The sequence below is a fragment of the Ictidomys tridecemlineatus genome, chromosome X (assembly GCF_052094955.1).
Source record: "Ictidomys tridecemlineatus isolate mIctTri1 chromosome X, mIctTri1.hap1, whole genome shotgun sequence".
NCBI classification, from domain to species: domain Eukaryota; kingdom Metazoa; phylum Chordata; class Mammalia; order Rodentia; family Sciuridae; genus Ictidomys; species Ictidomys tridecemlineatus.
Genome location: NC_135493.1, coordinates 97,790,077 through 97,802,757, shown reverse-complemented (window position 1 = coordinate 97,802,757; position 12,681 = coordinate 97,790,077). Strand labels below are relative to the sequence as shown.

Here is a 12,681-nt window from a genome sequence, read left to right as displayed (position 1 = left end):
ATTCATATAGATACTTTTTAGCATCAACATATGAGGTAGAACATGATGGCCAAATAATATTCCACTGTTTATATACCACATTCTCTCTCTCCATTCATCTGTTGATGGTCACCTAGACTGATTCCGTAACTTAACTATTATCAATAATGCCACAATAAACATCAACAAGTATGCAAGCCATCTCTTCATTAGGTTGATTTTATTTCCTTTGGATATAAACCTAGGAGTGAGTAATTGGATCATATGGTAGATTTATTTTTATTTTTATGAGGAACCTACATAACGTTCTTAGTCATGGCTATACTAATTTATATTCTCACTAACAGTATATTTAATTCCTTTTTCTCCACATCTTTCCAACATTTTTTAAAAAAATATTTATTTCTTAGTTTTAGGTGGATACAATATCTTTATTTTATTTTTATGTGGTGCTGAGGATTGAACCCAGTGCCTCATGTGTGCTAGGTAAACACTCTACCACTTGAGTCACAACCCCAGCCCCAACAGTTTTTTAATAATAGCAATTCTCATTGAGGTGATATGTTACCTTATCAAAGTTTTGATTTGCATTTTTCTGATAAGCAATGATGTTGAACATTTTTTTAAAAATTTTAGCCATTTGAATTTGTTCCTTCAAGAAGTTTTTGCCCAGTTTAAGTTGGATTAGTTTTCGTGGTTGTTATTGATTTTATTTTTAATTCTTTATGTATTTTGGACATGAATCCTTTGTCAGATGAATAGTTTGCAATTTTTCCCAATTTTGTAGCTTGCCGCTTCGCTCTCTTGATTGTTTCCTTGCTATGCAAGAGCTTCTTGGTTTGATATAATCCAATTTGTCTCTTTTCACTTTTGTTGCTGGTGTTTTGGGAATCTTGTCAAAAAAATTGTTGCCTATACCAGTGTCTTGAAGTGTTTCCTCTTTGTTTTCTTCTAGTAGTTTCATAGTTTCAGGTCTTACATGTAGGATTTTGATTCATTTTATGTTGATTTTGTGTAGCATAAAAAATAGGGTCAAAGTTCAGTCTCCTGCATGTGAATATCTGAATTTTTCTTCATTCATTAGTTTCTTTTCCATTTTTAATGATTTAAACAATTAATATACAGTAAAAGCAAAATATTAAACCATATTGTTACTTTTTGATTTGGGGATATTTCATCTAAGTTTCTCTAGAAGCAAATCCTAAGACAGGGATTTTAGTGTATGTGATTTATGGAGAGTATGCTGTCAGGAAAACACTTTACAGGATGAAAGAAGCAGAATAGGGAAGGGAAGGGAAATGATATAGGCCATGTTTCAAATAAAATTTAAACAGCCTCCTGTCTAAAGTCTCTTGAGCATATATTATACCACATAGATATTTCTGCCTTGAGCCAGAGGGGGGCTTGTCTTTTGTGTTCCATACCAGGCTTTGATTATGAACTGTCCCTGAGTGGCAGTAGGGTGGGGTTGGAGCATATAAACTTTCTTTGTGAGGTGTTTGAGAAAGAGGAGTGCCTTCAGCAAAGAAAATTTTCTGCAAACTAGTGCACCAATATGGTTAAGTAGATATTAGTGGGACAGTAATTGCATATATTATGGGAAATATTTGAATATATACAAGTATTTTCTAAAAGACTTGGCCTCAATTACTTATTATTTTGATAGGAAATGCATATATTCATATGACTATACAGACATAGGCATAGAGCCAGCATCAGGTCTAAAGCCACCCTCACTCTCAGAAGTGGAAATAGAAGAGTCCCAATCTTCAGCTGAGTGTCTGATCAAAGCTAATCAATTGTTAAGTACCAAGAAAATAGCATCCAAGGAAATGGAATCCCTGGAAAGAAAGGCATGTGCAATATTTTACATTTACATTTTGTTATGCCATGAGAATTATTATAATGGCTTTTGCTAATATTGAATGATTAATTTTGGGAAAATGTGGTTTTTTTCCTCAGGTTCTCAAAGAACTTAAGGCATACCCATCCACTCTCCATGAAAAACATGATTGCAGCTTAATATTGACACCAAAGCAAATTCATCAAGTAATTGTTGGTAAGGATATATAGAAATCTACTACATTCCTTGTTTGGTTAAAAAATATTTAACAAATTATAATTTATATTCCATAAAATTCATCAATGTATACAAACCAATACCTTTTGGCAATTTATAGTTACATTATCACCATCATAATTAAATTTTAGAATGCTGCCATCATCTTCATGCCTGAATGTAGTCATTCCTTATTTCTACCCTCAACCCCAGGAAGCCATTAACCTTCTATCTATTTCTATAGGTTTCCTTTGTTCGGAACAATTCCTGTAAATGGAGTTATATAATATGTAATTTCCAATGATGCTTATTTCACTTAGCAAAATATTTTTGATGCTAATTCACATGGTAGTACTTATTGATATTTTGTTCCTTTTTATATCTAAATAGCATCCCATTTTATGACTATATCACATTTTGTTTATTCATTTATCAGTTGGTGCACATTGATCTATTTCTAGTTTGAGGCTATTATGAATATTGATGCTGTAGTATTCACATAAAATTCTTCGAGTGAACATATATTTTCAATGCTTTGGGTTAGATTCCCAGGATGGAATTGCTGGGTTGTATGGAAAATTTATGTATAAACTATTGAGAGACTTCTAAATGTTTTTCAAAGTGACTATATCAAATGACAATTCCACTAGCAATGTATGAGGGTTAAAATTTCTCCACATTCTTACCACCACTTGTTATTTTCTGATTATAGCCATTTTAGTGGGTGTGAAGTGTTACCTCATTATGGATTTGATTAGCATTTCTCTAATGACTAGGCTTATGAATATGTTTTCTTGTACTTAGAGGAATGTCTATTTATATCATACATCTTCTTTGGAATATTTCAAATCCCTTGCCCAATTTTTAATTTGAATATTTGCTTTCTTCTTATAGAATTATAAGAATTATTTGGATATTCTCAATATAAGACAGTTATCAGATATATAATTTCCAAACATTTTTCTAAGTTCATGGGTGATTTTCTTTCATTTTTTCATGTTATTTAAAGCACAAAAGTTTTACATGTAGATGAAATTGAACTTATCCAACTTTTCCTTTTATGGATTATGATTTTCTTGTCATGCCCAAGAAATCTTTGCCTAAGTCAAGGTCACTAATATTTTCTCCTAAAAATTTTTATAAGTTTGGATACTATAATTAGGTCTACAATCCACTTTGAATTAACTTGTATGTTTGTGGTATGAGTTAAAGGTCTACATTTTTATTTTTTATGTGATATGCAATTGTCTCACCACCATTTGCTAAGATATTATTCCTCATTGAACTTCCTGGCACTTTTGTCCAAATTGATCAACCATATATGTCAGAGTTTATTTCTAAATTCTCATTCCATTCCACTAATCTATATGCATATCTTTGTGAGAGTTCTACATTGTCTTGGATATTATAGCTTTATCAGCAGTCTTGAAAATAGTAAGTTCTTCAGATTTACATTTTTTTTCTAAGAATGCTTTACCGGTACTGGGCACAAATAGGGTCTTATAATGGCCTACTTTGTCTTTCTTTTGCCGAGAGCTTGATCTTTAGTCCCTCTCACTTTTCTATTGCTCTCTTTATTGAGATTTCAGGTCACAATGTTGGCCTTTCTTAAATGTTTTCTATTGAGAAAATCATTATTTTGACAACATCCCTATGTATGAAAATTTCCAACTCTGTTCCAAATATAGTTAATTTCCTTCCATTGTTCTGATAACACTTCTGCACCACAAAGCTGGGTGTGGGCAACAGGAGCAGTCCTAGACTAAAACTCTACAGACTTTGACTGCTAATAATGAGGTTTTAGAGATATTCTTAAACTAATGTTTCTTAATTTGTTCTGTCCTTTTGGCCAATTTTCAGTTTTTAGATGGTTGTCTTTGAAAAAAAATTTTTTCCCTTCCTTTGTGGTGCTGTGGATTGAACCCAGGACCTCACAAATGCTAGGCAAGAACTCTTCCATTGAGCCACACACCCCTAGCTCAAACAATTTTGTCAAGATTTATTGTTGCTTTTGGAGGAAATTTACTGTGCTTCTCAATCATCCATTGAATGGCTTTTGAAAAATAAGAATTTTGTAGTCATGTCAGTAAAAATTGAGCATTTTAAAGTTAAATTTTACTTTAATGTATTGATTTTTGTTTCTATTTTATACATGCTTATGGTGACAATAATATCTAAACTGTTAAAATTTTAAAATGCTGTGTTTATGTGTACTTTAGATGTTTGTATGTAATATAGATGATTGACATGTAGGTTGTTAGCTCAGTTCTTTCTCAGTGTGTCTTTCAGGAACACACTGTGCAACAGAGTAGGAAGACTCTGTAATGAGGCCATCCTCAGTTTGGTTCTAGAACTTACTAGTTCTATGACATTAGGCTCTATCTCTGTGAATCTCAGTTTCTTCATTAGTGAGATGGATGATAATAATATTACATACCTCATACTGTGATCATGAGTGCAATAATATGAAAAACACTTTGCTCCCAATATCTCACATGTAGTTTAAGAAGTTTTTATGCAAACTCTTCATCCATAAAAAGAGCACATTACATTAGAAAATGGTTAATGTTGAACTTTAATCTCTTTATCCAGTCCTTTCATGAGTCTTAATTGAATGACTACCATGTACTAGGGACAGTCTGGGTTTTAGGGATACAGCCCTAAAGAAAATAGTAATACTGAGTCCTGCTCTCAGAGAGATTATATTTGCTTGAGATAGGAGGGGAGTAATAAGTTTATCTTCATGTAATATGACTTTGGTATACAATGATGAGGAAACAAAGCAGGAGAAGTAGATAGATAAAAATAAGATGTTTTTGTGTACAGTCTATTTTACACCAGTTTAGTCAGGGTCACTAACATGTATATTTGATTGGTGACAATACCTGTGTGAAATGAAGACTTTAGGCATCTGGGTTGACAGTGAGTTAGGAAAACTCTTTAGTTTGTTTGAACCCAGGGGTGCTTTATCACTAAGCTACATATCCATTCTTTTTTGTATTTTTGAGACAGAATCTTGCCAAATTGCTGAGACTGGCCTCAAACTTGTGATCTTCCTGCCTCAGCTTCCCCAGTTGTTGGGATTATAGGTCTGTCCCACCACACCCTGCTGACAGTTCCTTCTTAAACTTGCAGAAATGTTGCACAAGCTCCCTTCCTAGATTCGTTTCTACCAAGCCTGTTAAAGAAATATTGTAGTTAAAGATATAGTGGCTAACCTGGTCTGAAGACAGTGTTCCCATTTCATTCTAATAGTTAGGGTGGCCATGAAAGAGACATGGGCAAATGATGATTAATTATCATGGATAGACTGATTCTCCTTTTGGGGGTAATCAAGCACACAATACATCACATACCAACTCTGAAATTGTCTGGATTTGTGATTTTTAAGAAGGTACAAGGTCAGAGGCAAAGCAAAGGAAGTGATTATATATCTGGATTTTGGTGACTTTTTATCACCAGTCATTAGCCAAGTCTCAGGTCAGTATGGCCTATAGGAAATGCCCAAAGCAATGTCTGGGGAAAGGAATTGGCATGGGCTGATAAAGAGAGTTCTATTGTCCCACCATTTGTTGAGATAATAGATCTAACATCCTAAGAGCACTTGAGTTGAACCTCCCTGCCACACTGTGACAATAGGGCACTTTGGCATCAGAGTCTTATTAGCTCAATGCTTAATTGTTTATGTAGTTCAGTACAGGACAAAAACTTAATGTACACCTGTTTTGTGCCAGGAATATAGGTACTGAGTTTTATAGTTCAAGAGAATTTACTTTTTACTATTGAGTGATAAATATTCTGTGCTTCCCAAATTAGTCAAGTCGCTAACTGAACAGATAAGCAGATCTATACAAATACAAAAGAAAGTTAGAAGACAATGAGTATTGTCTCTTCTATGACTTCTCCACCAGTTTCTGTCTGTTCTTTATCTAGTGTCCTAGGCAGTTTATTAATGATCCTCTATGACAGAGACTTTGAATTTACAAAGTTAGCAACTATGCAGATGGAAATTTTGTGTCAATTGGAGGAAGTGGTCTATGAACCTGGTAGGAGAGTCACTCTTATTTTTACACTCTAAAGATGCTTTGTGAGCCTCTGTACAGAGCAGGGACTGGCACCATCAAAGCAGATTGTAGTTTCGGAAAAAATGGCCCTATAATCATACTATTTTTTCAAAATTAAAATAATAAGAAACACAATAGATAATTTGGAAATTATTCAAATCAATTAGTAAAAAAATTTACAGTAGTCTGGATTACATTGAAAGTTATATAAAGTATTATTTTCTTCATCTGCATGTGTCTAATCATTTTGATTTTTATTCTGGCATTTATTGATGCAGTTTAAAGCCAGGCATGGTATTGAGAAATTTATAAACATGAACTCATTTAGTTTTTTAAATAACATGAGAAACTTACAAATTAACTAGGTTTCTATCCACTTTAGAGATTAATAAAATCAAGCCAAATGAATACCTTAGTCAAAATGCCCAAATATTTAGTGAAAAAGAAAGAATTTGAAATTAGGTTTCTCTGGCCATATATTTTGTTTTGATTTTTCATTTCTAATTTACAATCTATATTTTTCTCTAAAGTCAGTCAGCTTTTTCTTCTTCTTTCTCTACTCAATATTGTTAAATCATAATACAGAATTTTTCATCTGTTTTCCTAAAATATCAATCCAGTTTTTTCATTTGTTCTGTTTTAACTGTGCTTTGTTTCAACATAAAAATAATTTCATCCTCATAAGCTGAGTTAGAAGAGTTGGAAAGTGTTCCTTCTCTGCTATAGTCTAAAAGATTGTTCTATAATCCTTCTTCTACATTCTGTTGAATTGCTATTCTTCTTTAAATGTTAGGTAATTTCTCTGAAGAAGGAGATTTCATTTTCAGAAGATATTTAATTGCAAATTCAATATATTTAATAGTTGTAGTACTGTTCAGATATTCTGTGCCACATTCTGAGAGTTTTGGTAGTTTGTGAGTTTTGTGGAAATTTTTCACTTCTAAGTTGTCACATTTATGTGCACAGAGTTATTTGTAACATTCTCAATTTTCCTTTCAATATATGTCAGCAGAGTCTGTAGTGATATAACCTTTCTCATTTTGATGTGGGAAATTTGTGTCTTTATTATTTTTCTTTTTCAGTCTCAGCAGAGGTTTATCAATTTTATTGTTTATTTCAAAGAACTAGCATTAGATTTCATTCCTTTTCTCTGTAGTTTTTCATTCATCAATTTTTTCTAGTACTTATGATTGTCTTCCATTTGCTTAGATTTATGTTGCTCTATTTTTTCTAGTACCTAGAAGAAACTTAAATTATTGATTTAGACCCTTTGTTTTTACTAACAGAATCTTTTAACATGACCAAGTTTTCACTAAGCAGTTCTGTAGCTGCATCTCATATATTTTTGCTACATCTTAAATCTCATTCAGTTCAATCAATGTATTGTCTATTTTTCCTTAAAACTCTCTTTGATCCATGGGTAATTATTTAGAAGTATGCTATTTATATTCTAAGATTTTTCTGTTTTCTCTTAAGAGATTTCTAATTTGATTTCATTGTGGTCAGAGTATACATATTTATAATTCAATTCTTTTAAATTTGTGAAGATTTCTTAAGCTTGATCCAAGATACAGGCACTCTTGTTGAAGGTTCCATGCATCTTGAAATGAAGTGCATTCTTGCTATTATTGAATGGAATATTCTTTAGATGTCAATCAAATCCCAATTAGTAAATGATATTGTGCCATTATTCTAAATCCTTACTGCTGTTCTAAATCCTTACTGCTGTTCTGTGTATTAAGTCTATCAATTACCAACAATGGTGATTGCAGTCTCAAACTATAATGGTGGATTTTTCTATTTTTCTTTTTAGTTCTGTCAGGATTTTTTTGTTTTTTATTTATGCATGTATTTTGAAACTGTTTTTTAGTGCATACACACTTAGGATTGCAAGGTCTTCCTGGCCTCTTTTATCATTACGTAATGTCCCTCTTAGTCCCTGGTAATTTTCTTTGTTCTGAAATGTTGTTTATCTGATATTCATATAGCTACCATGCTTCTATTTTTTAGTGCTTGCATTGTCTACATTTTCCCTTCATTGTACTTTTGACCCTCCTATCTTACTATAACTGAGGTGAGATTCCAGGGAAAGAATAATAGCTTTTTATCCATTTTGAAAGTGTGTTTTTAATTGGTGTATTTGGATCTTACACATGATGTAAATATTAATATGTCAGGGTTTTAGAAAGCCATTTGAGGTTTTCTTCTTTGTCTTCACTTTCTTAAAATTGTCTTTAGTTGCAAGGATTGAGAATATAGCTCAGTGGTATAGTGCTTTATTAGCATGTGGAGGGCCCTGGGTTCAATCCGCAGCACTACAAGAAAAAAATTCAGGATTGTCGTTAGATCTCAAAATTTTTAAAAATATAGACAGATTTTTTTTGGGGGGGGGAGATATCATGTTTTCATTTCGTTGATCTCCTTGAATCTGTGGGTTTATATCTTTTGCTGAATTTGGGCATTTTTAAACATAATTTCTTCAAATATTTTCCAGCCCCTGCCTTCTGCTCTTTATCTTCTTATTCTGGAATTTCAATGACATGGATTTTAGACCTTTTACATTTATTCCACATTTCCCTGTGACCCCCCCCATACACACCTTTTTTCATTTTTTTCCTTTTTGTTTGTTTATGTTGGATAAAGCCTATAATTTTTTTTCCAAGTTTAACAACTTTTGATTCTACCATCTCATTTTGTTATTGCCTCTACCCCTTAGTGTTCTGTTGCCCTGTTTGGATATTTTCACGTTAGAATTTCTACTTATTTTTTTGTATACTCTATGTATTTGTTGAAATGTTTTTTTGACTTGTTTCATGAGTGTTCACAATTGCATATTCTATATTTTAACAATAGTTTCTTTAAAATGCTTGTCAAAAAATTTCAATATCTGTATCATCTCAGTCTTTGTAGTTTTTGAGATTTTCCAAGCCTAGTTTTTACCCTAGATACATTAAATCCTCTATTTTAATACACATTCAGTTCATTCAATGTCATTTATACATATTGTAGCCCACATTTGTGTGCTGTGTTACACATGTCAAATAGGTTTCCAAGGTTTTTGCAGTGCTAATTTGTTTTTCCCTGTTTGTTTACTACCCAGAGGACCATATGAAGTACATTGTTGCAAACTATACCATAAGGATATGGCCATAACTTCATGCATGGATTTAAAATGTCTCCTTCTCTAAACCCTAACTCTTTGTATCTCTCCTTCCCCTTGTAGATGGAAAAAGGAATAATGGCAATTCTTTGCTTACTTTAGTGAGATGTAGAGATAGTCAACAGGGATTACATGCCACAATTTTAATGGCCACTGTGCCAATAGGGAGGGAGAGGTAGTCTCTTTTCACTACATTTTGTTTTCTCTCTTTAGGATAGAGCGGATTTGCTCCATCTTACAGACTCTCCTGTGCCTAATGATGAATTAAGGAATATCAACAGTGCTTCTTTTAGAGATGTTCAATAGGCTTTCAATCTAGTCTCCTTAAGTGCCTGGTCCACAGGGAGAAAGGGAACTGTACCCATTAACCTTAGTGCAGTGAAAGGACAATTGACAGGATTCTACCCCCAGGAACTCCACAGCATTTAGTAGAGATGAGAGAGTGCATATCTTTTCTTGCCTTAGTGCATATCAGAGCCACTTTTATCAAACTCAACTCTGCAATCTTCATACCATGCCGCAGTCTGGCTGGGCAAAATAATCGGAGGGTGACAAGCAACTTGTGAAGATTGAAATAGCGGGAGTCCCCTCTCTGCTGGACAGCAGAGGTACATATACCCAACTAATTACACACAGCTTAACTTAATTAACATCATCTAGATACAGCAGTCAGTCATTAAGGAATCCTCATCATCGTAATGGCTCGCTGGCATTGGCTCACAAACCACTCCTCCTGGCACACTGCCAGGCGCCATCTTAACTTGGTTGTGGCCCTCAACAATACCACCTAGTATTTAGGGCAACAATTTTTTCTTGGTCTAGAATAGGACAGGTTGATTTGACCCTGAAGATTCACCCTCTTCCTGGTACCTAGATAGAAAGGCTACTCAACTGTTTAGACCAAGATATGTAGGGGACAAAAAGAACCCAGGAAATATCCTGGCTTTATTCTTTGATTACTAAGATCCCTAGCCAATCTAATTTCTTTTTGTTACTTTCCAAATATTTCTGTTAGTTACTTCATGAATTTTGCCAATATTTTTATTTATAATTAGCAAAGGAATACAGTGGGTTTGTTTATTCAGTCATGTCTGGAAATATTCTTGAAATACGGAACAGAAGTATCATTCTAAAATGTTATATTTATTGAATACAATGTCATGTCTCTTTTTTAATGCTCTACAAAATAGTAGCATAGAAAATCATGGGTTAACAACATTATCATGATGAAGAACATAAAAATTAAATGGTGAAGATTTTGTCATAAATAAGAGTCAAAACCAAGGTGGGGTTGTGGCTCAGCTATAGAGCACTTGCCTAGCACGCATGAGATACCACGCAAAAAAACCTAAATAAACAAAATAAAGGTATTGTGTCCATCTGCAATTAAAATATTTTTAAAAATGATGGCCTCTTCACCAATTCTGCCTGCCTGCCTTCAGTCCTTTCTTCCTTTTTTTTTTAATTAAAAAAATGTCAAAGCCATTGAGACAGGCAGAAAAAGAATGCTAGGAATTCTATTAACTGTTACTTTCAAACCAGATTGTCTGTTCCCAGATTGTGCCCTTTGTCTTGAGCTCATCAACCCTTACTGGTAGCCCTTTGGCTAGAGTTAGAGTGTTGGGACGCTTGAGTATGCTTTGTGTCTTTTCATAGTTCATTTCTATTTTTGTTTTGTCACATGTCTCTCTGCATTAACACTCTGGATACTGGCCATGCATGTTTGGGTCTCGCCCACCTTTCTCCCTTTGTATTGGTGTTTGAGTCACATGCTCTCTAACTATGTCATCAGTCCCATCCTATCCCCATGTCTGGCCTTAGCTTCTGGACACTCAGTTTGAGGTCTCCATTGGTCAGATAGGGAGCAAAGACCCTTTCAACATATAGTAAATTATATTTATAATAACAGTGCATTTATTTAAATATTCATAAGGCTTACCATCAATTCAATTTAAGAAAGCAGGATAAACATATCTTCTGCATAAATTGGAGTAGCAAGCATCAAATTTGAACACCTTTCTAAAACAATCAAAGCCAAAAAATAAAAAGACATAAAACAGTAGTTTTCAAGACACTAGATATCAGGCAATGAAAGAACACGATGACTGGGTGTAATGGCATACTCCTCCACGTCTATAATCTCAGTTGCTCAGGGAGACTGAGACAAGAGAATCCCGAGTTCAAAGTCAGCCTCAGAAGTTAACAAAGCCCTAAGCAACTCAGTGAGACCCTATCTCAAAATATAAAAAAGGACTGAGGATGTGGCTCAGTGGTTAAGCACCCCTGGGCTCAATCCCTTTTACCTAAATAAGTAAAAGAACATGGTACCTGAGAAAGAACAAAAAAAATTAGATCCACGTGTGAAAACTGAATTTTAAGCAAGGTATAATTGCAATGCAGTGCACAAAAAGACTTTAGAAAAAATGGTTCAGAAACACATGGGCTACATGACCAAAAAAAAAAAAAAAAATTTTTTTTTTTTTTCTGAACCCAGGGCACTTTACTACCAGGCTATATCCCAAGTCCTTTTTATTTTTGAAGTAGGGTCTCACAAACTTGCAGAAGACATTGCCAAGTTTCTGAAATTAGCCTCAGACTTGCAATTCTCCTGCCTTAGCCTCCTGAGTTGCTGGGATTACAGGTATGTGCCACTGTGTCCAGCCAAAAAAATCTTTATCCACAAATTATATCATATATAAAAATTGAATCAAAATGAACCAAAATCGGGGATGGGGCTATAGCTCAGTGACAGAAGACTTTCCTGGCATGCACAAGGCTCTGGATTAGATTCCCAGCACCCCATATACAAATGCAAATGAATCAAAAGCAGATCTCATCAAGATGGTAGACTGGCCCATTTTCCCTTAAAACAACAAATTTTCAGCCATCATAGGCAAAAGTGCCATTGTGAGAGCTTTGGGATTCTGATAGGAAGTTGTAAAACCCCAGTGGAACCTAGGACCTAGGAAGGCCAATTTGAGAGGATATCCTTGTGCAAGTTGACTAACTGTAATGCCAGGTTTAAATCACAAACATCCCCATTCCCCTCAACTATGGCCATATTCAGACTGAATCTTGTCATCAGTATCTGTTGTACATCATGGTAATTATAGTTAACTACATATTGTATATTTGAAAATTGTTAAGAATAAATTTTATGTTTTCAACTAAAAGAGCAAGTATGTGTGGCAATGCATGTTGTTAATTAGCATGATTTAAACATTCCACAATGCATATTAATATCAAACATATATGGCATAAATATTTGTAATGAAAAATAAAATAAGAAAATGTGACACAATGAAATATTACCCAGTCTTAAAAATGAAGAAAATTCTCTCCTTTACAGCAACATGCATAGACATGGAGACCATTGTATTTAGTGAAATAAGCCAGGGAGAGAAAGATAAATATTGCAT

At 33.9% G+C, this 12,681-nt stretch overlaps 1 protein-coding gene across 1 annotated transcript in view; it reads left to right on the top strand.

The window, feature by feature from the left end:
- The window catches only part of Cfap47 (cilia and flagella associated protein 47), a 408,435-nt gene that overhangs the window by 35,763 nt on the left and 359,991 nt on the right, over window positions 1–12,681 (top strand). Inside the window, exons 12-13 of the mRNA XM_021725557.3 lie at window positions 1,646–1,832; window positions 1,942–2,038. Of these exons, the coding sequence (XP_021581232.3) occupies window positions 1,646–1,832; window positions 1,942–2,038 (284 nt within the window). The remainder of the gene's footprint in view (window positions 1–1,645; window positions 1,833–1,941; window positions 2,039–12,681) is intronic.